This window comes from Osmerus eperlanus, chromosome 27 (assembly GCF_963692335.1).
Source record: "Osmerus eperlanus chromosome 27, fOsmEpe2.1, whole genome shotgun sequence".
NCBI classification, from domain to species: Eukaryota; Metazoa; Chordata; class Actinopteri; order Osmeriformes; family Osmeridae; genus Osmerus; species Osmerus eperlanus.
The window spans coordinates 3,036,658-3,060,786 of NC_085044.1; the positions used below are offsets into that span (position 1 = coordinate 3,036,658).

General features: G+C 50.1%; 1 protein-coding gene across 1 annotated transcript; it reads left to right on the plus strand.

Moving 5' to 3' along the window:
• The first annotated feature begins 6,504 nt into the window (after positions 1-6,504).
• On the plus strand, positions 6,505-22,457 carry LOC134013501 (short transient receptor potential channel 4-like). The gene is made up of 15 exons (XM_062453009.1): positions 6,505-7,578; positions 8,201-8,431; positions 8,896-9,114; positions 12,362-12,502; positions 13,711-13,887; positions 14,092-14,292; positions 17,295-17,631; positions 17,868-18,007; positions 18,587-18,787; positions 18,967-19,088; positions 19,210-19,405; positions 20,123-20,317; positions 21,025-21,066; positions 21,441-21,530; positions 21,744-22,457. The coding sequence occupies exons 2-15, from the start codon at positions 8,273-8,275 to the stop codon at positions 22,455-22,457; spliced, it is 2,934 nt and encodes a 977-aa protein (XP_062308993.1). The 5' UTR covers positions 6,505-7,578; positions 8,201-8,272.
• The last annotated feature ends 1,672 nt before the right edge of the window (positions 22,458-24,129 follow it).

Below are 24,129 nucleotides of genomic sequence, written 5' to 3' on the forward strand. Positions count from 1 at the left end.
ACCTTCAAGGCTTGCCGTGACATGCTCTGTTACTGGCTCTTGTTGTCAGGTGACCTTTTTCCGCTTACCAGAGCAGGGACACGAAAGAACAACAATCACTGGTTCCCACGGAAACTGTGATAGCCGAAACTAAGAGCCATAGCCTAAATATAATATGAGTACATTGGGTAAGAGAAAATGGCACACTGGACTGTGCACTCCTAGCTTTAAAGAGGACCACACAAATCCAGTTTGAATCGATGTCAACCGATGATGAGCGCTGAGGAGTTAGATTGAGGATCGTTCCTGTGTGGCTTAATATTCATTTAACCTTTATTTATTAAGGCTAAGTGAAGTCACACTGAATCTCGTTCTTCCTTGGTAACACAGGATTAAAGGGGACTCACAAAACGACACACATACAGAACAAAGGGACACACTTCTAAGTTTCAAATTCTTTATGTAATAAAGTTACACATTCTGTATTGGTTCACCGAGAAGGGCTGGTAAATAATATATGCTAAAGCAAATCTCTATTGGTTTATTATATGACATGGAGAGAATACTGGGTATACGGTATACAAACAAAAAAGTTGGGTTGTGGGTGACAACGTTATGATTTCCACTATGTTCTAGGCTTGTTCTCACAGAGGCTAACGAGGTTCTCCTCCCTAGCATAATTGCATTTTCAAAATGTTACTTAGTTTTTTTGCTCTCTCGGAATTTAATTACCCGGCAACTGCAGCTGCCTCCTTGGGAAAGGCAGGAATTAGTGCTCCTTTGCTCTGCTGCTTACTTATTTTGATCAGAGCAGTTGGGTAGAGAAGAAATAATCTTTTGTTGTGTTTCGGCAATTACCGTACAGTGCAGTGCTCGCCGTGAGACGCATGCACTTGCACGCTGGGTGTGTTTACAGCCAGGCCTTTAGGAGCTATGGCAACGTGTCATTCCGCTGGGGTCCGTGTTGTCGTTCTGGTTTCTAACTGTGTTTGTTGTCGTCATTGGCCTTCTAATATGTTGTTTGTTAAATGAACCCAACTGTTGCAGACATACTGTGTGTGATCCTGTCTTCCCCTGGCTTCTCTTTTCTCCCCCGCTCGGCCTGTTTATCTGTGACAAAAGAATACACGAGTGTCCGGCTGATTGGGATCTGCACATGCTGCAACGGGAAGCTCCTGGAACACATACAGCTTCCCACACCTGCCCCCCCCTCCCCCTCCCCCTCCCCCTGTTGGTAGGAGTTGGTAATAAATGGTTGATTGAGTTGGCACTAAATCGTTGGCCAAAATGCCACAGAATGTCACTTTTAATTCATCAATAAAAACCTCTCTACGGTAATCTCCTTGCAGGATGCTTGTTTCCTCGGGCATCTTGATGGCAGCCCACAGCGAGGGGCTGTGCAAACTCCACCCGTCGAACGTCACCGCGAGCCAGAGGCCTGGACATCTGATCAGATGCGAATGCAATCAACAGCATTTGGATCTGATCCAATCGGATTCCCTCCTTTTTTGGGCGGGCGGGGGGGCTGGGGGGGGGGGGAAGAAGAGAGCGTGGTGTCTCTCGGCTTTGTGGACGTTTCCTCTTGTGTGTAATATGATGCCCACCCCGTCTCCCTCCCACCCCCTCTCCCATCCCCCCCCCTCCCCCTACCCAGGTTCCTCGGCCTCCACCGGGGGGTCGATAGGTATAATTACTACAGGCCTCCCAGTGTGTGTCAGATCAGGCGGGGCAGACATGGTGTAAGGGGGGGGGGGGGGGTCCTTCAGGCAGAATCCTCACTGTGTGTGTGTGTGTGTGTCCTTGCTGTGGCGGAGGTGGGCGTGTAAATGCAGAACCCTGCTGGCTGACTGGAGCGATAACAATCACAGCCGGCGTTTCCCACCCTGAGGCTCAGATCTCAGTGAGGAGGGGAGGGGATTGATCGAGACACTTGGATTGTCGCAAACACATAGTTGGTTGATACCTCTTAGTGGACACCAGAGAAGTCTCACTATCACACAGACAAGCCCTAGTGTGATAGCATCTAGACTTCAGTGTGAACCAGCATTGGACCTCTTCCCTAAAGCGAAAGAGGATGACAGTGGATCCACTGGCACAGGGGGAAACAAATAAATAATAAATAAATAAATGGATGTTTTTGTGTGTTTTAAGTGCCCCTTTAATGAGCGCACGCCTCTGTCCCATTGTCAAAGTGAAAGTAGAGACCTTTGCTTGAACCGTGCCTCAGAGACTTCCTAATGAGCTATCAAACACGACCAGGACATAATGATCTCATCCCCACTAGAGTGGATGCACACATAAGCACAACCCCCTCACCCACACCCACACAATTATGGGGCAAATGTAGTTTCCACTCGTAAACACACATCCACAACACACATCCACAACACACACCCACAACACACATCCACAGCACACATCCACCCGACCTGTCAACACCTTCGTACATTGTCACATCTGTTTGAACGTCGGAGTGGTTCCAGGGCATTTTTCGGGGACTGCATGCCCAGGAAAAGAGCTCCTCTGCTGGGCAACATCATTCCGGCCGTCCCCCCTGATGGAGGGGGTCAATCTAGGGCAACACCTGGTTCTCCAGATAGTCCCTGCAGGCCAGACACCAGCACATTATTCTACTGAGCAGAACCTCTGTCATCACACACACCCTCACCAAGCTGTCTTTCTAGGGAACTGTAGCCTTGGCAACAAGAGGCGTTGCCAGACCCAACAGTTATTTTTCCCCCCTTTTTTTCCCTCCCTGATAAGCTTCTCACTCACTCGTTCTCTCTCTCTCTCTCTCTCTCTCATGCTGTCTTTTCTGATAGGACAGCTCTAACAGCTCCCAGAGACTGAAGCCTGCCTGTAACCTTGCACTTTGATTTCCATCCCTTTTCTTTTCTTCCACCTGCTCTCCCACATACCCTCTCTGTACACATTTGTACACTGATCTCAACGCCTCTCCCTTGACCCTCTTAATGTGTAACTGACACTCTTTACATATTGGCATTTCACAACGACTCCAATACCCAGGATGGAGATTTCTTCTACCAGTGTTCACCTCGGTTTTGAATTTATCCTTCAAGACCATGATGTAAAAGAAGGAGATGATTACAGGTCTGGGGTCTCCAGGCAACATTCTGCCCAGCTGGGGGGGGGGGGGGTATTGCATTGTGGGGGATGTGTCATGGAGGCGGGATGAGACCAGGACAACATACTGATGTCAGAGGGAGAAAGAAAACATCACTGAAGGAGACTCTGAGGTCTGTAGTTTGCCAAAGCAATGTCTTAGCAGAGACTCTGTCGACAGACTAAGTGGTTCTCAACCCTGGTCCTCAAGTACCCCCTGTCCTGCACGTTTGAGATGTTTTTCCAGCTCCAACACACCTGATTCAAATGAATGGTCGTTAGCAGGCTTCTGCAGAGCTAGATAACGACCCATTCATTTGAATCAGGTGTGTTGGAGCAGGGAAACATCTAAAACGTGCAGGACAGGGGGTACTTGAGGACCAGGGTTGAGAACCACTGGATTAAAGTGTTTACTGATGTGTAGTTGCTAGTATGTTCTATCTTGTCTGTATTAACAGTGTAGGAACATTCCTTTGGATATTTTTAACTTATGACTAATCTCCCAGATAGCTGCCTGCTAACATTACGGCGTGTCATTATTAAAAAGCACAACAAAGTTTCCCTGCAATCGTGATCCTCTGATACGACATATCAAGAGGAGTCATTCGGTACGAGGAAATAAACATGGATATGTCTAACCGGGTGGAATTGGTTCATTTAATTTCTCAACAGAAATACCGCCCACCCACGTTATTGTACTACTACCTTTTTTGTGGCGTAGCCGGTGAAAGCAGATCTTTTTGGAGGTGGTCACGGAAGTCAGGTGATGTGACGTGAAGCCCAGTGAGTTTTGATCTAATCATTTTGCAATTGCCGTGGTTACTAAACATCTCTATGGTTCACAGAACTTGAAATACATGAAAACAATAGTTTTGTAAACATAAATGTTTTATTAATGAATTCCGGTAATAACAAGCTCTGGTAATCAAGTGGCAACCCTAGGCTCTTTGCAATGTTATTGCAGTTTCACACACTATGACGGTAAGGATTAATTTCTATGTTGATTCTGTGACAAACGTGAATTTGTCACGGCAAGTCAAACATCTGACTGGATGACGGGCACTGCAGCAGCCTCTGCCTGTCTGCTTCTCTGCCTCTCTGTGTTTTCCAGAGGAGGATGGAGAGGGATCAATTCTAATTACCCAAACTCTCGCAGTAGATTGGCTGCCATTTCCAACGACTTAGACTGACCTTAAAGAACAGCAGGAGCCGCGGGGGCAGAATACAACGTAACACCCACCGATGACAATAGTCAGAGAGAGGGGTATTTAAAACAGTTATTATCTGTCAACAACAAAATCATTCCTCACTGTGCAAGGGCCAATTTGCCAATGCCACAAGTGCAACACGCATTGTTCCAAAACGTAATGTCAAATCAAATCACTTTTCTTGCATAGCCCTTCTTATAAGTAAATGTTACAGAGCTTTACAGATGGTTATAAAACGGCACCTAAACCAAACCAAAATCCTCACAGAAAACGAGGCTTAACTCCCAGGAACCCCCAGAGACAGGAAATGGAGGAAACCTTAGGAGGGGCAGTTCAGTGAGGAATCCCTTCCTCCAGAGATGGTTGATTAAGCAGAGAGATGCAGGTCATAGGCTGAACATAAATTCAGTGAGACTAGACATGAAAGTTCAAAAAGTGACGGGATGGTGAAACACAGATATCCAGAATGTTGAATCAGTAGAGCATTTGCAGCTTTCCGTATTGGTCTGCAATGCACACTGGAGTTTGTGATGCTGGTCGAGGGAGTGTGAGAGGATGAATTTGAGTCTCTTTCTCATGAACGGTTGGGGAGAGGGGGGCGGGGGTGACTGTGAGATGTCTCTCGTTTTGAGACCGGGGGAAAGCAAGGTGAGCTGAAGTGCTGTGCTTCCAAAGATATAGCTGCGACTGAAATTGGGGAGGTGAGTACTGGCTGAAGGTAGTCTCTTCAGAGAAAAAACGGATGTGGCTGTCGAGCATTGGGCCTGACTTGGATTAACCTGAGGCTGTGAGATTGTGTGTGTGTGTGTGTGTGTGTGTGCATGAGGGGAGGAGAGAGTGCAACTGTCAACAGTATAGTATTCAGAGATTTGTCGAGTCTCGTATCTTCTGTGTGTGTGAGGACTGAAACAGCTGCAGAATTAAATCAGTTTGATTATTCCTTTCGAACAGACAGGGTGAAGTGAGTGAATTTTTTTTGCAATAAGCAATTCAATTAATTACCAAGGGAACACAAAGGGCCAAATAGAAATAAAATTGCTGCTGATCAATTGACTGCATCAATACCTGACCAGTCAACTGACCAATTAAAATTCATGAAAAATAAAGTTTATTGCTAATTGGAATTTAGGGGTCGAAAATGGACTTGGAAGAATAGCAGAAGTGTCACAGAATGTCTCTGTTTTTTTTAACTGTGTACAACTTATTTGTTATTTGTTGTTCTGTATTTATTTAAAGGAACCACATTCTATTCCACTCCAGAACCCAAAGGCACTGTATGCAGTTTAACAGCTGATTGCCATTCCCCCTAAAAGCCCATGTATGGCAGAAAAACCTTCCTTCTTGGGGTATTTCTGGCACCATTTTCCAATATGTCAGTCATACAGACCAGAGGAGCAGACCTTTATACAGTTAAAGCTATTTTAGTTTTTGGATTACTGGTTGATGTCAAGCCATACAAGGTATGTGTATAGCTTAGAGGTAAGGCCTTGACAGGAGATAAAAGTTCCACAAGTCCCCCTTCACCCCCCCACCCCACACACACCCACGTGTAGTCAGTGAGATTAAACTCTCATGTAACAAATACATTACAAGGACTGTGACTAACATAGTTTGCAATACCAGTGTTATAGATTTCCTTGGGGAGGTATAACTGGCAAGTTACCAGTTCCACATTAGATTACCTTTAGTACATCTGAAACCAAATATAAGCACTGGAATGCAGGGATCTGTATGTTTAATGATATGGAGAGAGAGAGAGAGAGAGAATTCTGTGTGAACAGAGTAGGGAGATCAAGAGAGGGTTGCTAGTGTTGTACTTGTGTGTGTGTGTGTCTGCCCTTTTGTTTATGTCTGTTTGACTACCAGTTGGTTGTTAAGATAGAGTGGGTGGCAAACACGACTGCATCAAATTTAGATTATAGATGCTACAAGACAAGGACCTGTCCATGTGTGCGTGCGCGTCTGTGTCAGAAAGCCCCATTAGTTTTTCTGCGCATTTCATCAAGTGCTACTCAGCAGAGGTAAGAAAGGAGGAGGGAAGAGACAGAAATATCCATCCCTCCCGCCTCTGCAGCAATGTCACTCCCCTCCCCCGTCTGCCTTTTCTAACTCCATCATCTCTGCGAGCTTTGGACAGGGAAAAGAAAACAAAATGAAGAAAGAGAAATTGACAAATAAAGATATGGACAGACAGGAGGAGAGAGAGAGAGAGACTGTGGAAGAGAGAGACTGTTAGCGTTTATGATTAATGACTTCGCTTTGAATCTCATGTAATAGCTTTATGATTAAACATTTCGAGGTGAAGTGCACCTGTTCCTTGTAAATCAATTTAGAGCTGATTACGTAATTATCTGACAACAACATCGTTATTAATCACTGTGCAAGGTCCATCTTGTCAATGTCACAAGCGCAACATTTAAGACACATTGTTCTAAATTATGGAAGACAGCTTAGGCTAATCAATTTTCATTTGATTCCGGTTTGCAGTAGTGGCCAGTACAAACATAAAAATACTTCCTTCGAGTCATGTAGCCTTGTACATTATCGTAAATGACTCACAAATAACTTCACTGTGTCCTTTTTCGAATGGATGACAGCTTATCTTTTGCTTGTTCAGCCTGCAAACGTGTGTGAAGCCTATGTTTTTGTGCGCGTATTTCAATGCGCACGACGTCTTTGCAGTGCTTCTAGGCACCGCTCAAGAGCGCATGAGAGTGGTGCTTCATTCTTTATGACTCGGTGCTCCTTTTCCCTCTCATCTCCCCAACAGGTGGACTAGCTTGTACGAAGAAAAGACGGACTTATCTTTATTGACCACTCTATATGCTACTACGCGTTCCTTTCCCGCTGCAACCTCTCCGCATTTTCACTGCTCAAGAGTCAACCTTTTAGTTGCCGTCATACGTAGTTTTGGAATGCCTTCTACCAAATGATGAAGACGTAGACAACTGCTCATAATTGAGTTTCCATCTGATAAAGTCAGTTAGTGTATTCGGTGTATTTACTAACTGACATCAAATTATGTGAGCTGCTTTTTGAACATCACGTTTTGGATTTCCATTTGTACATATAGACTAAACGTAAAATTTTGTAAAAATAGCGGTTTCCCCCCAATGTTTTAATGTTTTTACTCGACATATAACGTTACTTAGAATAGCCTACTTTTGGAGAATCTGTTAAGTTCTCCTCGCGCCGATATTTTAAGGAAAGTCAACCGTCTTTAGAATCAATGTTGCCAATTTCCAACAGACAAATCAACAATCACAAGGTTTGTAATACATTTCCTACATGATTCTGTGAATTGTTTACATATTCAGGTTAAAAGAAAACATATAATTAGCCTACTTTAAAACAAGAATGTTAGCATTTTTTCCCATCACTTGTTCTGAACTAAATATAGCCTAAATAGGATGATAATAGTTTTTTTTCCAGTCGAATCCTCCTGCAGTCCTACAGGTTATAGCCTACATTTAGGATTACATGCAAGGGTTGAGCCCTGGAACCGGGTTGTTGGTTCCAAAATCTCGCTCTCCCTAGTGTGCTCCAGGTATCTGTCATTCTCATGTGTGCCATCTATGATCTATTCCATGACTTAACTGGTTTCAAAGTTAGTCTATAGTCCCGGAGGAGACTGTTCAAATGCAAACATGAATGCTACGCAGTAGGCTATAGGGTGGTATTATGCATGTTAGTTAATTGGCATCGGATATTCTCCAGTGGATCCGAGCACATAGTCGTGGTATTGAGTTACAAGGGTGGGTTGTGCCTCAGATTACGTCAAATTATCCGACAAGTAAATTGATCCTAATAGGTGCTATGATCCTTTTAGCCTATTCAAAACCCCACTTTACATGTACTTGTTTCCTGTCTGTATCCACCTTCCCCCACAGCCTGAGTAAGATGGCCTAGGGCGGCGGCGGCAACAGTAACCAGAAGGAAGCAGAAGGAAAGCAGAGGGAACCATGTCACAGCTGTACTACCGGCGGACCGACAGCTCCTCGTACCGCGACCGGATCCCGCTAAGGATCGTGCGGTCTGAGTCGGAGCTGTCTCCGCTGGAGAAGACCTACCTGGGAGCGGTGGAGAAGGGGGACTACGCCAGCGTCAAGCAGGCCCTGGAGGTAAAGGGGAACGGGTGCATGGGGGTGAACGAGTGGATGGTTAGACGGGATGAAAGGATGACTGGACGGTGGAGGATGGAGATGATGGATGAGCTGGATTCTTTGGTGCTGGGTAGCTCCCAGCAGCCCCCTGGGGGTACAGGGGCATGGATGGGTGGACGGGTTGCGGAAAATCGGGGGGGCCACAGGATGGATACATGAACGGCTCGATGGACGGATGGCAGAGTGGATAGATGATCGTGGAGTTGATGGCTGAAATGGGATTAAATGGAATCGCTGCACTCTCAGACCACCGCTGGCCCGGGGTTGCAATGCATGAAGGGAGATGGGACGAAAGGATGGAAAAACAGACAAACGGCCGCGACGGCGGCGTCGTTGTGGGGCGTACGGGGGGGGGGGGGGGGGGGGGTTTACGACGACGCGGCGAAAAAAACCCCCCGCTTGTCCTCTGGCTTGTTCCCCAGGAGGCGGAGATCTACTTCAAGATCAACATCAACTGCATCGACCCGCTGGGGCGCACGGCCCTGCTGATCGCCATCGAGAACGAGAACCTGGAGATCATCGAGCTGCTGCTCGGCTTCAACGTGTACGTGGGCGACGCCCTGCTGCACGCCATCCGCAAGGAGGTGGTGGGCGCCGTGGAGCTGCTCCTCAACCACAAGAAGCCCAGCGGCGGGATGCAGGTAGGGGGCGTGGGGGGACGGGTGGAGGGTCAGAGGGTGGTTTGGGTTGTCGGCCCCGCCGTCGCTGTGTCGGAGCGTCCCCGAGACGAGCTGGATCACTGACGGGGCTTTTTCTAGAAGGCTCCGTCCGGGGGCAAGAGTGGGTGTGTCAGCAGTGACGAGCCACCCCTGAAACGAAATACCAGCCACCTGTATTTGAGAATTGACATTGACAGTTTTCTTCATTTAGCAGACACTTTGATCCAAAGAAACGTGCAAATAATAATAATCAAATCCAACAGAATTTCAGTGGTTAGAGTCAAGGAGCAGTCAGCAGTTCACCAAAAAGATCAACAACAACACATTCACAGGATTATGTTATTCTCATAACACAGCAGAATCGCTTGCTTTCCGGTCGTGTAACTAATTTAGTTTTTTGGAAGGCAGTCACAAGGGTCTGCTTCGAGCTGACATTACTCCAAGCGACGCAGCAACAAGTGTCACACCTGCAGGATGACCCTGGCAGAAGGCGCTTGTAGGGATTAGCCCGTGAGATCGGCTGAGTCTCACAGCACTGTTTGTATCACACGAGATCTGAGACCAGATTTCCATTCACTGGCAGTTGAAACCCTTTGTTTGGTACGAGACCACAACGTTGGGTTCCACCTTCCGGCCCGATTGTGTTCCTCTGAGGGGTTTAATGAATTCACAATTCACGCAGTCCAGTCATACGATATGCAAAATGAGGCGCTGGCTCATTCCCTCTGGAGGGTGACGAAGCCAGCCCGTCTGCTTGTCTGGGGACAGGTGTTGGTTCCAGTTGCTGCTGTCTTTCTCTTCTCTCTCTCTGATGCACACACGCACACGCGCACACACACGCAGGCGAACGCACGCCACTCACATGGGCACACACGGGCAGACGCGCGCGAGCACACGTGCAACCGTGTGCCCCACGCACGCGCGCGCGGCGACAGTCACGCGCGCCTCCTCGCGCTTTGTGAGATCTTCAGAAAGAGCCTTTCGTTTAAGGGGAAGAAAGGGAACAGTGACTCATTTGGGAACCTTTTTCTTCCCCTCGGATGATAAGTGAGTCGTGCTTTTGTGCGGTCCTGATTACGGCTCTGGCCTCTTCTGGCCACCCACAGTGAGAGACGGGGAGAGAGAGGGAGACATGTTGACTGTGTATAGAGAGAGAGGGAGAGAGAGAGGGAGAGAGAGACATGTTGACTGTGTATAGAGAGAGAGGGAGGGAGAGACATGTTGACTGTGTATAGAGAGATAGAGAGAGTGCAGGGGGGGGTACTCCAAACCCTGGGGAGGACTAACCTGTTTCATCCCTTAAACCAGCTAATTACTGGAGCTGTTATGTGCTAAGTTTGGATCGGATCCCAAATCGACTAGACTGTAGATCTTCAGGGGCAAGGTTGGAGAACACGATACAGCGCCACCGTAGAGGGAACCTGTTGAACTTGTGTCTTTACAGAACAGATACAGAACCTAGCACCCCGCGTGGCTTTGAATTCTTCTTCTATACTCAAAAAACAACAACATTCAGGCCCTGACACAGCAGAGGCAACGGGAGTACGGAGTACGGAGGGTGACTATGTCTCATTGTCTCTATGAGTAACACAATGAATAAACATGACATGGGCGAGTGGGCCCCAATTTCATTTCTCCGCTTTTTCCACGGCAACGCCGCGTGTCTTCAATCCTGCCTTCCTCTGCATCCGTGCCTGTGCAAGAGCGACGGCACTTTGAGGCCCTGGCGTTTGATGTGCCCTCCCTCCCTCCCCTCCCCTCCCTCCCTCCCTCCCTCCCTCCCTCCCTCCCCTCCCTCCCTCCCTCCCTCCCTCCCTCCCTCCTCTCTATCCCTCCCACAAGCACGCCGGGACGTGGCTGATTAGAGGACGCACCTGAACGCGGAGGCCGTCACACGCCCTAGTCGAGATAAGACGGAGGGGGGGGGGGGGGGGGGATCGGCGACGGTGTGCCTCCGTGGGTGGAACGTCTGTGGAAGGTGTTATGATTATAACGAGCCGAATGGAAAATCGTTCGGTGTGCGTTTTGATTTGAGTCTCCCCGAGGGTCTCTAGAGTGTGATTCAGTGGGTCCAGTTGACACTGGGGGATTCAAATCAAGCTCGCTCAACTATCTTTTTGCTGTGTTTTCATTGTCGCGTCGTAGCGACTGATGGCAGTTGTCACGTGGTTTGCCATGCAATGTCACAACACCGCAGTGTATAATACACAGTACACAAGATGTTTGTGTTGACACAGAAAACAAAGAAAATCATTTGAATAGTTTTTTTCCTGGTATAAGTTTCGAACTAAGCTCTTAATCTCTGTTGCAGCTGTCTACCTACCCCCGCACCCCCCCCCCCCGCCCCCCCCCCCCCGCCCCCCAACGAACACCCCTCATTCGGTTCCGCTGCCAGCCCTTTAATGGCGCGGTGATAATAGCTTCTCCATCCTCCTCTTTTTCTCTCACTCTTTCTCTGCCCTTTTCTCTCCTTCCCCGTGTGATTTGCTCCTGCTTCCCTTCAGATAATCAGATAAAAGGAGTTTTAATTAGAAGTAGAGAGAGCAGAGAGATTTTTTTTTACCAGACCACTGAATGACAAGGGGAGGGAGAAAGGAGGGGGGGAGTGGGGAGGGAGGAGGGAGGAGGGAGGAGAAGATGGAGAGGGTTGATGATGTATCTGAAGAAGGAATTGTGAAAAAGAAATGACTCTGAATGACTAAAGATAACACAGTGATTGAGACAGGGCTTTGTATGTCAGTGTGACAGAGGGAGAAACATCTAGACACGCCGCCTGTTATGATTGGTGAATGCTCCCTGCCTGTCAAATCTGTCTTCTGTTTGATTGGTTTGCTCTGGCCTCTCAATTAATGAACCCATCCAGGCAGCTCAGCTCGACGGCTCAGTGTTCAGGCGTCCCCCTGGACCCAATCAAAAATCAGGTCCTACTGGGAGCCAATCAGAAACTGCTTTCCTTCCTCTGTGCCAGAGGTGCAGATGGTGTCGATTGACCTTGTCAGTGAATGCTTTATTAGATGAATCAGTCCCCTTTCAAAAAATCTAATTTTCTATCGAAAAGAATACCACAGAATGGAACTGAATTAAATTGAACAGAACTGAAATGAAATTAATTGAACAGGATTGAGTTGAACTGATTACACAGGACACACACATCCCAGTGGAACGTAGACCTTGGAGTGACAGCGAAAACAGCCAATGAGGTGTCTGACTGTGAGGGTCCTCCCTCCAGGTTCCTCCCATCCTATTGGACAAGCAGTTCTCCGACTTCACCCCGGACATCACGCCCATCATCCTGGCGGCCCACACCAACAACTACGAGATCATCAAGCTGCTGGTGCAGAAGGGCGTGTCCGTGCCACAACCTCACGAGGTGAGCGCCACGAGGGGCATTCAGGAGGGTCATTCTGGGGGGTCATTCTGGGGGGTCATTCTGGAGGGTCAATCAGGAGGGTCATTCTGGAGGGTCATTCTGGAGGGTCAATCAGGAGGATCAATCAGGAGGGTCAATCAGGAGGGTCATTCTGGAGGGTCAATCAGGAGGGTCATTCTGGGGGGTCATTCAGGAGGGTCAATCAGGAGGGTCATTCTGGAGGGTCAATCAGGAGGGTCAATCAGGAGGGTCAATCAGGAGGGTCATTCTGGAGGGTCAATCAGGAGGGTCATTCTGGGGGGTCATTCAGGAGGGTCAATCAGGAGGGTCATTCTGGAGGGTCAATCAGGAGGGTCAATCAGGAGGGTCATTCTGGAGGGTCAATCAGGAGGGTCATTCTGGGGGGTCATTCAGGAGGGTCAATCAGGAGGGTCAATCAGGAGGGTCATTCTGGAGGGTCAATCAGGAGGGTCATTCTGGAGGGTCATTCTGGAGGGTCATTCAGGAGGGTCATTCAGGAGGGTCATTCAGGAGGGTCAATCAGGAGGGTCATTCTGGAGGGTCAATCAGGAGGGTCATTCTGGAGGGTCATTCTGGAGGGTCATTCTGGAGGGTCAATCAGGAGGGTCATTCTGGAGGGTCAATCAGGAGGGTCAATCAGGGGGGTCATTCTGGGGGGTCATTCTGGGGGGTCATTCAGGAGGGTCATTCAGGAGGGTCATTCTGGAGGGTCAATCAGGAGGGTCATTCTGGAGGGTCAATCAGGAGGGTCATTCTGGGGGGTCATTCTGGAGAGTCAATCAGGAGAGTCATTCTGGAGGGTCAATCAGGAGGGTCATTCTGGGGGGGGATTTAAGAGTCTTCTTCTGAATTTGGCTTCTGAAAAGTCTGGATGGGTAGGTCTCACACGGCTCCCAATGATCAGTACGTAATTCATGGAGTCCAGTTGGATATCAGTTTTAGAAGCTCAATATGTTGACTTTATATAGAATAGCATTAGCAGTTGAGTTGATAGCAGCTACCTTGATACCTTGAACCCAAAAATAGCTTTGTCCTAATTTCCTCGCCCAAGTATCGTGTTGTGCGGTGTGGTTATTACGACATGTTGCTGTTTGCGACGAAATCTCACGACCACGAACCCGTTGACCCCCATGCCAGAGGGGTTGTGAAGGATCGAGTGTTCCTGACCGTGTGTGTGTGTGTTCCAGGTGAGGTGTAACTGCGTGGAGTGTGTGTCCAACTCGGACGTGGACAGCCTCCGCCACTCCCGCTCTCGCCTCAACATCTACCGGGCGCTCTCCAGCCCCTCGCTCATCGCCCTGTCCAGCGAGGACCCCTTCCTCACCGCCTTCCGCCTCAGCTGGGAGCTGGAGGAGCTCAGCAAGGTCAGAGGTCAGAGGTCAGAGGGGGTCATTCAGAGGTCGCTCTGAATTTGAATTGGCCCTCTGAATTTGGCTCTGAGTTTGAAGTCGAAGAGGGCGTCGGGGGGAGGGGGGGGGGGGGGGGGTCAAGCCAGCGCTCGTCTCAGTGTTGTGTCATGTGACAAGGTGACATCCCACTGTGACACCCCTCCCTCCCCCCTCGGCCAGGTTGAGAACGAGTTCAAGTCGGAGTACGAGGAGCTGTCCCAGCAGTGCAAGCAGTTTGCCAAGGACCTGCTGGACCAGACGAGGAGCTCCCGGGAGCTGGAGATGATCCTCAACTTCCGCGACGACACCAACCTGCTGGAGGACGAGAGCACCAGCGACCTGGCTCGCCTCAAACTGGCCATCAAGTACCACCAGAAGGAGGTAGGGCTCCGAGGCCCCTGACTGGTGTGTGTGTGTGGGCGTCTAGGTGTGTGTGTGTGCGTGCTGTTTGTGTTTGTCTATGTGCATGTGTGCGTGTGTGTGTTTTGGGCGCATGTGCGTAGGGGAGTGTGTGTGTTTGTGTGTGGGTGTGCGATTGTGTCGCCTCTGACAGATTTCCTGCTGAGGTGTAAGGCTGACGAACAGTCAGGTGAGCGATGGTCACGGAGGTAGACTAGAAGGTGTTTGTACCTCCCTCCATCTCCTCCTCCCATCTCCCATGTCCCTCTGTCCCTCTCTCTCTCTCTCTCTCTCTCTCTCTCTCTCTCTCTCTCTCTCTCTCTGTCTCTCTTCCCCTCTGTCTCTCTTCCTCTCTGTCTCTCTCCCAGTGCTGTTTCCCTAGGGTTTTATCTGGATTGAATTATCCCACAGGCGTGTGTTCATTCCCCGCCTGCCCGTCGATAGCATCCATCGATCCTGCTGTCCCTGTGATGGAAAGCACTATCTCATGGTAGGGAAGCAGCACGCACAGCCATCCCTATCGAGAGATGAATAATATAGACTCCTAATTATTGCTAGGGCCCTACTAGCCTGTCTGTCTGTGTGTGTGTGTGTGTGTCTGGCTAGCTGCCTGTCTATCTCTTCGCCTACCTGTCTGACTTGCCAATCCAGCCAGCGTGAGAGAAGTCTCTCTCTCTCTCTCTCTCTCTCTCTCTCTCTCTCTCTCTCTCTCTCTCTCTCTCTCTCTCTCTCTCTCTCTCTCTCTCTGCCATCCACATCATTTTCTCCTCCCCTGCAAAGACAGAAACTCTGTGTACTTCACAGTGAAAGGCACTGTGATTAGCGGCACGGAGGAGAGCGAGGGCAGGCGGGTACGGGGAGGGAGTGAGCCTGTCAGGGCCGCTCTGCTCTGCTCTGCCGCAGTGGAGGAAGGCCCCCCCCCGCCAGCCTCCCCACTCAGGAGAGACGCAGAGGCGTTCTGAAGACCGCCTGTTTGTTCTTCCCGGTGGAACTTTGGAGCGGGAAGTGTTCAAGGGGGTTGGGGGGGTTGGGGGGGTGGGGGGGGGGGGGGGGTGGATGAGGGGGCGAGGAGGCTGGAGGGGGTTGCGGGGGAGTGGAGTCGCCCCTCTCGTGAGACGCCAAAAGGATTAAGTGGTCAATAGTTTTTGTTGAAAAAAGGGGCAGAGCGATTATTCTGCTCTGGCTGTGTTTGTTGGTCGCTGATGGTATCGGCTCTCTCTCGGATTGTCATTTTAAAGCGTTGTCTCTCTCTCTCTCTCTCTCTCTCTCTCTGGTCGCTGATGGTATCAGCTCCCGTCTCATGCGGAGGTTTCAGCGGGAGATAGCGGAAAGAAACAAAGAAGACAGCCACCAGATAAACACTTGAGAAACAGGGCTGGAATATAAATGCTGTGGATGAGCGACGGGCTCCACGGATGTTCCGCCGATTCACCTGTGAGGCCGCTGACCCTTCACAATCCCCGCCCACTGGTTGCCTATAGAGTGGGGACTAATTTAACAGCCCACTGATCTGAAACAATGACCGTCTCTGCCAACCTGTGTGTGTGTGTGTGTGCCCCACCAAGGGTCCCCGGAATGTGGTATAAACACATATGTGTGTGTGATGTCTGTGTTTGTTTGTGTGCCTGCCATGCCCTTACTGAGATAAGAGACTGTACTGTGTGTGTGTCTCTCTCTCTAATGCATGTGTGTTTACAGCGTGTGCGAGTTTCAAGACTGGGCTGTGAAGCCGCCGGGTTGGCGGAGCCAAACGTACAAATCCCTGAGACAGTCACACTTTAAAGGGGCTGTTGTCGTTTGCGCGCGGCGCTTTTCGATGGACGATGGCATCTGTTCGCTTGTATGTGTTTTACATTTACATTTAGTCATTTAGCAGACGCTCTTATCCAGAGCGACTTACAGTAAGTACAGGGACATTCCCCCCCAAGGCAAGTAGGGTGAAGTGCCTTGCCCAAGGACACAACGTCATTTGGCACATCCGGGAATCGAACCGGCAACCTTCTGATTAGTAGTCCGATTCCCTAACCACTCAGCCATCTGACTCCCGACGGGGGAGCGCGTTATTCGGAGTCGTCTCGTGCGGGTCTAACAAACGCCCGCGTGGGTTCTATATCGGGAGCGCGTGTCGTCAGGTGCGCAAATAGAACCCGGGAGGTTCTACGCGGGTCGGCGTTTGCCCTCTGCTGCCATCCGCAGTGATCCCCTCGTCCGCCAGGTTCCCATGGTAACTGCCGGTGCCGGCACCTGGTGTTGCGTCCCCTCTCTGAAGCGTTGCTCTGTGACGACAGGGTTGCCAGGTCTGTCTGCAGGGTCGCCAGGTTTGGCTGCGAAACAAACTCCGTCGGAGAGTGTCGACGAAAGGAAAAGCAACGCGTCTCTTTCAGCTATAACGAAAAAAATCGCCTTTTCTCCCCCCACCGAACACACAAGTACTCAGAGCTTCTTAGTCCTGTCTGGTCAGCATTAAATAGAGTGTTTTTATTGATCTACGACCGCAACAACCACGTGCCCTAGGTACCAGACTGGCAGTGAGATGAGAACACTTGATGCTTTCCACATGATGCCTCTGAATCATCTGCAGCTGGATCCAGTCTAATCCCATCAAGTTCAATCCTCCTTCCACCCCATAATGTGTAACGATATCAGGTTGATTTACGGCCCGGGACCCCTCTTCTGGATGGTTAAATGAAGCTCTCAAATGGCCTCCAGGGTCGAATGGTATGATCCAAGTGTTATTCAGCCAATGGTATGGTCCAAAGCCTGAAGTGTCATCAGCTTCATATGGTGGATATTTGAAAAGAATGCGAAACTGTGATCTCGGATTGTCATTTTCAGACGTCGTCTCTCTCTCTTTCTCTCTCTCTCTGTGTCCGTCAACCCCCCCGCTCCCCTCCCTTCTGCTTCATGTTCCTTGCGCTTGCCTCTCCACCCTAATTATCTTCCCCTTTATCTCCCCCTCCCCCCCTCTCCTCCTCCTCCTCCAGTTTGTCGCTCAGCCGAACTGTCAGCAGCTGCTGGCCTCCCGCTGGTACGACGAGTTCCCCGGCTGGCGGAGGCGCCACTGGGTGGGCAAGTTCCTCACCTGCGTGTTCATCGGCCTCCTGTTCCCCGTCTTCTCCCTCTGCTACCTCCTGGTGCCCAAGAGCCGCTCGGGCCTGTTCATCCGCAAGCCCTTCATCAAGTTCATCTGCCACACAGCCTCCTACCTCACCTTCCTCTTCCTCCTCCTCCTCGCCTCCCAGCACATCGTCAAAACCGAACCGGAGAGACAGGGCCCCACCCCCACCGCCGTGGAGTGGATGATCCTGCCCTGGGTGCTGGGTGAGGGGTGTGTTTGTGTGTGTGTGTGTGTGTGTGACAGGCGGTAGATGAAGAGGATGTCCAGCAGTGTGTGTATGTGTGTGTGTTTCGTGAAGATGAAGAACAGACGCTGGAAGAGTTGAATACAGAATTCTGTATGTGTGTGTGTGTTTCGTGAAGATGAAGAACAGACGCTGGAAGAGTTGAATACAGGATTCTGTATTGATGTGTGTGTATGTGTGTGTGTGTGTGTTCAGGCTTCATCTGGACTGAGATCAAGCAGATGTGGGATGGAGGGTTTCAGGACTACATCCACGACTGGTGGAACCTCATGGACTTTGTCATGAACTCTCTCTACCTGGCAACCATCTCCCTCAAGATCATTGCTTACACCAAGGTAAGCAAACCAAGCCACCAAACCACACAACCGACGAACCAAAACCTCACACAGCTCAACCATCTTACATTTTACATTACATTTAGTCATTTAGCAGACGCTCTTATCCAGAGCGACTTACAGTAAGTACAGGGACATTCCCCCAAGGCAAGTAGGGTGAAGTGCCTTGCCCAAGGACACAACGTCATTTGACACGGCCGGGAATCGAACCAGCGACCTTCTGATTACTAGCCCGATTCTCTAACCGTGCTTCTGGAGTCAGGTGCTTCTTCTTAGCTTCTGGAAAAACCCGACACGACAGCTACCAAGGCCCTCAGTCTAATGTTGTTAGGTCTGCCTCTGGTTTCCTTTTCGCTCTTTCTGTCTCTCTTTCCTTTCCCACATCTCCCACTTCTTTACCTTCTCCCCCCCCTCTCTCTCTATCTGCCTCTCTTATTCTTCCCTCCCCCCCACCTCTCCCCATCCCTCCCCCACCTCTCCCCATCCCTCCCCCACCTCTCCCCATCCCTCCCCCACCTCTCCCCATCCCTCCCCCACCTCTCCCCATCCCTCCCCCACCTCTCCCCATCCCTCCCCCAGTACAGCGACACGAAGCCCAGGTGCAGTTGGGAGATGTGGCACCCCACCCTGGTAGCGGAGGCCGTGTTTGCCATCGCCAACATCTTCAGCTCCCTGCGGCTCATCTCCCTGTTCACGGCCAACTCTCACCTGGGGCCCCTGCAGATCTCCCTGGGACGCATGCTGCTGGACATCCTCAAGTTCCTCTTCATCTACTGTCTGGTACACACTCACACACACACACACACACATACACAGTCACACACACACATGCTGCTGAACATCCTTATGTTTCTTGCAATCTACTGTCTGACACACACGTACACACGATACACAAAGCCTTACACACACATCCACAGACCAGGTGAGCAGGTGTGTTGTGCTTCCTGGTTCGGCTCCAGGTCCTGCTGGCCTTTGCCAACGGTCTGAACCAGCTCTACTTTTACTACGAAACCAACGCCGAAGACGAACCCAAACACTGCAAAGGCATCCGCTGCGAAAAGCAGAACAATGCCTTCTCTACGTACGTGTGTGTGTCTGTGTTCGTGTGTGTGTGTGTGTTTGTTTGTGTGGGTGCGTGTGTGTACTCTGAATTATTATGGTTTTATCTGCTGAGAAATATTGACAAACAACATCTCCCGCAGGTTGTTTGAGACCCTCCAGTCTCTGTTCTGGTCCATCTTCGGACTGATCAGTCTCTACGTGACCAACGTCAACGCGGACCACCAGTTCACGGAGTTTGTGGGTGCGACCATGTTCGGAACCTACAACATCATCTCTCTGGTGGTGCTGCTGAACATGTTGATAGCCATGATGAACAACTCCTACCAGCACATTGCTGTGAGTACCAGACTAAACACAGCAAGCGTCTGGGTTTATTTTTGGTGTTGGTCAGTGTTCATGCAAGGTTGTGTGTGGGTGGGTGGGTGGTATGTCTGCGTGTTTGTATGTGTGTTTAATGATGTGTAATGGGTCATGTTGCTGGTGTATAACCCTGGTGTATAACCCCTGGTGTATAACCCCTGGTGTATAACCCTGGTGTATAACCCTGGTGTATAACCCTGGTGTATAACCCTGGTGTATAACCCTGGTGTATAACCCTGGTGTATAACCCTGGTGTATAACCCCTGGTGTATAACCCCTGGTGTATAACCCTGGTGTATAACCCTGGTGTATAACCCTGGTGTATAACCCTGGTGTATAACCCTGGTGTATAACCCTGGTGTATAACCCTGGTGTATAACCCCTGGTGTATAACCCCTGGTGTATAACCCTGGTGTATAACCCTGGTGTATAACCCTGGTGTATAACCCTGGTGTATAACCCTGGTGTATAACCCTGGTGTATAACCCTGGTGTATAACCCCTGGTGTATAACCCCTGGTGTATAACCCTGGTGTATAACCCTGGTGTATAACCCTGGTGTATAACCCTGGTGTATAACCCTGGTGTATAACCCCTGGTGTATAACCCTGGTGTATAACCCTGGTGTATAACCCTGGTGTATAACCCCAGGTGTATAACCTCAGGTGTATAACCCCTGCTGACTGTGTTCCAGGACCATGCAGACATCGAGTGGAAGTTTGCCCGGACCAAGCTGTGGATGAGTTACTTTGAGGAGGGGGGCACCCTCCCCTCTCCCTTCAACATCGTCCCCAGTCCCAAGTCAGTGTGGTACCTCATCCGCTGGGTCAACAAGCAGGTGTGCAAGAGGACCGGCTCCAAAATGCCTGAAACCTTCGGGACCCTGGGGGTAAGGCGATCACTAGAACAAGATGTGTCGGTTAGTATTGAGTGATACGAAAGCGTTATTTGTTGTCCTGTTGAATGCATCCACTCTTATTATATATTATAACATACTGGACAACGATGCTTTTCAATGGGTTCACCTGTAAATACTGGTGGTGTACATCTCGTTGAGTCCGGAAGTGAGATTGATAAAAGGTTAAATATTTATGGGACGAAATCTGAATTGGAACTGTGCTGAACCAGGTTAATACAACAACTGGGTGGGCATAGCTCAGTCTGAAAGCAGTTTGAATCTTATCCTGCATGTCGCTTTGGATGAAAGATAAATGATGGTGATCTGTGATGGTGACTGTGGTCTGGCATCTCCCATTCCATTTTCCTGTTCTTAGCTTTATGATATTAAGTTGGCTTCTCATTTTCACTTTCTCAAGTGGTCCAATCTTCTTGAAGAAGTGTAGCTGTAACGCTTGGAGACCCAACCACACATAAATGACATGAATAAGCTATGAGCTAAGGACCTTTCCTTTTCTCTGAAGTGTTCTCACTCTCTCTCGCTCTCTCTCTCTCTTTGTTTCTCTCTCTCTCTCGCTCTCTCTCTCTCTTTGTTTCTCTCTCTCTTATTTCTTCCTCTCTCGTTCTCTCTGTCTTCTCTCTTCCTTCCTCTCTCTCTCTCCTCTCCCCTCTAATCCCTCCCTCTCCTCTCTTCCACAGAGACGCGCGGCAGACAATGTGAGATTAAATCACCAGTATCAGGTAATGAGATGGCTTTGTAGACAGACTCCCCCCTCCTCCTCCATCGTAGACATCTCAAGTGTCCCATTCTGTCATTTGTTCAGCTGTGACAAAGCTCCCCATCTCCTGTCTCAACCCCGCCTTTATCAGTAGACGTCGAACCACCAGTCTAAAGTGGTTAATGTCCTAGATTCTTGATCCGCATGAATATCCGACTGTGCAAGCTCCCTTTTTCCGACGTGCAGATCATTTTGCGGATACACCCGTGGCTGTCCTTTGTGAGTTATGGCTGTCAGATGACAGTCACGTACGAGCTGTCACACAGGAGGAGAGTGAAGTCCCACAGGCTGACAGGAGGATGGGAGTGAGATCTTAGCTGTTTGTTGTGCTTGCAGGAGGTCCTGAGGAACCTGGTGAAGCGCTACGTGGCAGCCATGATCCGCGACGCCAAGACAGAGGAGGGCCTCACCGAGGAGAACTTCAAGGTGAGAGAGTGCGTGTGTGTGTGTGCGTGTGTGTGGGGATTAGTGTGTGTGTGTGAGGAAATCCTGTCTGGAAGATAGTCGGTGAAGCTCAGGCGGAGATCAACATCTCTCTCTCTCTCTCTCTCTCTCTCTCTCTCTCTCTCTCTCTCTCTCTCTTCTCTCTCTCTCTGTCTCTGTCTCTGTCTCTGTCTCTCTCTCTCTCTCCTCTTCCAGGAGCTGAAGCAGGACATCTCCAGCTTCCGCTACGAGGTCCTGGGCATGATGAAGGGGGGCAAGCCCGGGCTGCCTGCGGCCGCCGGGGGCGCCGTCGGAGGAGGCGCGGGGGGGTCCAGCCTGGCCTACCCCGACCGGCCCCTCAAGGTGTCTCCGTCGCCCCCCGCCGGCCCGGTCAAGAGCAAGCGCAACCTCCTCAGCGTGACGGCCACCATCCTCCAGCAGGGCGCCTCCCCCGGGGCCTCCTCCTCGCCCAGGTCCCCCGAGGCCTCCGGCGGGCTGGGGAACGGCGCGGCCCCCCTGCTCTCGGACGGGGCCTCCGCGGACAGGGCCGGCCAGAAGAAGGACTTCCCCAAGGCCGTCGGCGATTTCGGGCTGTTTCAGAGGCGCCACCGGGGCGGGGCCGGGGGCGGCAACCCCGCCAACATGGCCTCTTTGTCGGAGGAGACGGGGGAGTCGGATGTGGACGAGCCGGGGCGGGAGGGGGAGGCGGGGGGCGAGGCAGGGGGCGAGGCAGCGGGCGAGGCAGGGGGCGAGGAGGAAGCCAAGGGGCTGCTGGGCGGAGGAAAGGAGGGAGGAGGGGAGGACAGAGGATGGAAAGGCACCGACGCGACGGAGGTGGCGAGGGAGGGGGAGGGGGAGGAGCGGGAGGATTTTCTCCAGCAGGAGGTGGCAGGTGCTGATGCGGGTACAGCAGGGGCGGGGGGGACATAGGGCCTGGCGGGGGGGGGGTCTGACAGGGTCGTGACAAGGTCAATCAGTGAGGTGTCGTCTTTCATGACATGAGTGCAGCTGCTGCTCCCCCCACTACCAACAGGACATTATGGGGACAGCGTGGTGCTGCGGAAACGTGACTTGGTTCGGTCGCCACCAGGCCAGGGTCTTTTGTGGGTTTCAGATAAACACGGCGACTCGAAATACAGTGGAACCGTTAACATTTGGAGGCGGTCTGTGAAGACTCAGGGAAGCTTAACACTCATTCGGACACGATCATTCATTCATTCACTCACGGAGGTCCATTTTGGTCTGGTCTGGTCTGGATGTTGTCATTTGGAGGACTAGGTATGATGTCACTGATTATATATTTCTATATTATTTCTTTCTCCTTCTCTCTCTCTTGAAAAGCAAAGGACTTTTCCACGAATGTACATTTCCTTAAGCTTGGTCCCTCTCTCGTTAGCACCCTCCCCCCCTCCCCCTCTCCCTTCCCCTCTCCCTCCCTCCCCCTCTCCCCCTCTCCCTCCCCCTCTCCCCCTCTCCCCCTCTCCCTCCCTCCCTCCCTCCTTCCCTCTCGTCTGCTAGGCTTGGCAATGAAAGAGCAATACAGTATATATATATAAATATCGTCCTTATTGTCCCCTCGGCCTTACCCCATCCTTCTAAACACTTCCATCTTCAGGCATCTCAAAAAGCATCCATGACGAATCACGCGACCAATCTGCAATTTGTTTGACTTCCTATGCAAGCGCGAACAATTTCCTGTCTAGTCTAGACCCAGTACAGTATGAACTAGGCTGGGTTGTATTTTCACTCTATCAGTATTAACATTTAAGTCGTTTTGACATATTCACGTTTTGTCAATTTCAATCAATCAATAGATCCCTATGCGAGATTAAAAGTTCAGTATGTCTGCACCAAATCAGCTATCGCAGATATGATATTATTCATATTTATACCTTACGACAAGTCATGAAAGTAAGCAGACTCCAGTTCCATAAATGTTCATGGTCTTCTTAATGTTACGGTAATTTGAGGGAATAATGTCATGTTGTACACGCAAATAAAGGGTTAACTTCAACATCTTCCATTTCTCTTGGTCAGTTGAATGCAAATGCAAATGCATGCAAACACACACCTGCATTAGTGCCTGCACGCCCCCCCATCCCCCCCCCCTCCCCTCCACACACAGAAACACACACACACATGTTACCATGACAGCGAAAATAGAGAGCCTATTTCGAGAGCCTGGTGTTGTGATAATTTTTCCTCGTTAACTGAATGCTCATGTTGCTCTCGGTCCATGCTAACACATTTCATTCACTACCAACAGATTCGGTACCAAACTGGTTTTAACATTTCATGAAACTAAATACGCATTCAGCAATGAAATAGGATTATATTATTTAAGTATGTTTTTATTCGTGTTTATTTTCCAGACCTTTTCTGTGCCTGTGACTAATAGTTACAGGGAGATCTACCTTCCTCCAATATTTAGTGTGAGGATGTGCTCTGCGAGAGCGTATTTACCCAGCATGTGTGCTCGACCCTGGAGACCAGGACATGACTTCAGCCTCGCCGAGAAAACACGTCAGAAGCCTCCTCCCTCACCCTCCAACCAACAAAAACTCCATTAGCCATTAACACACCCGCAATCAAACGTCTGTGT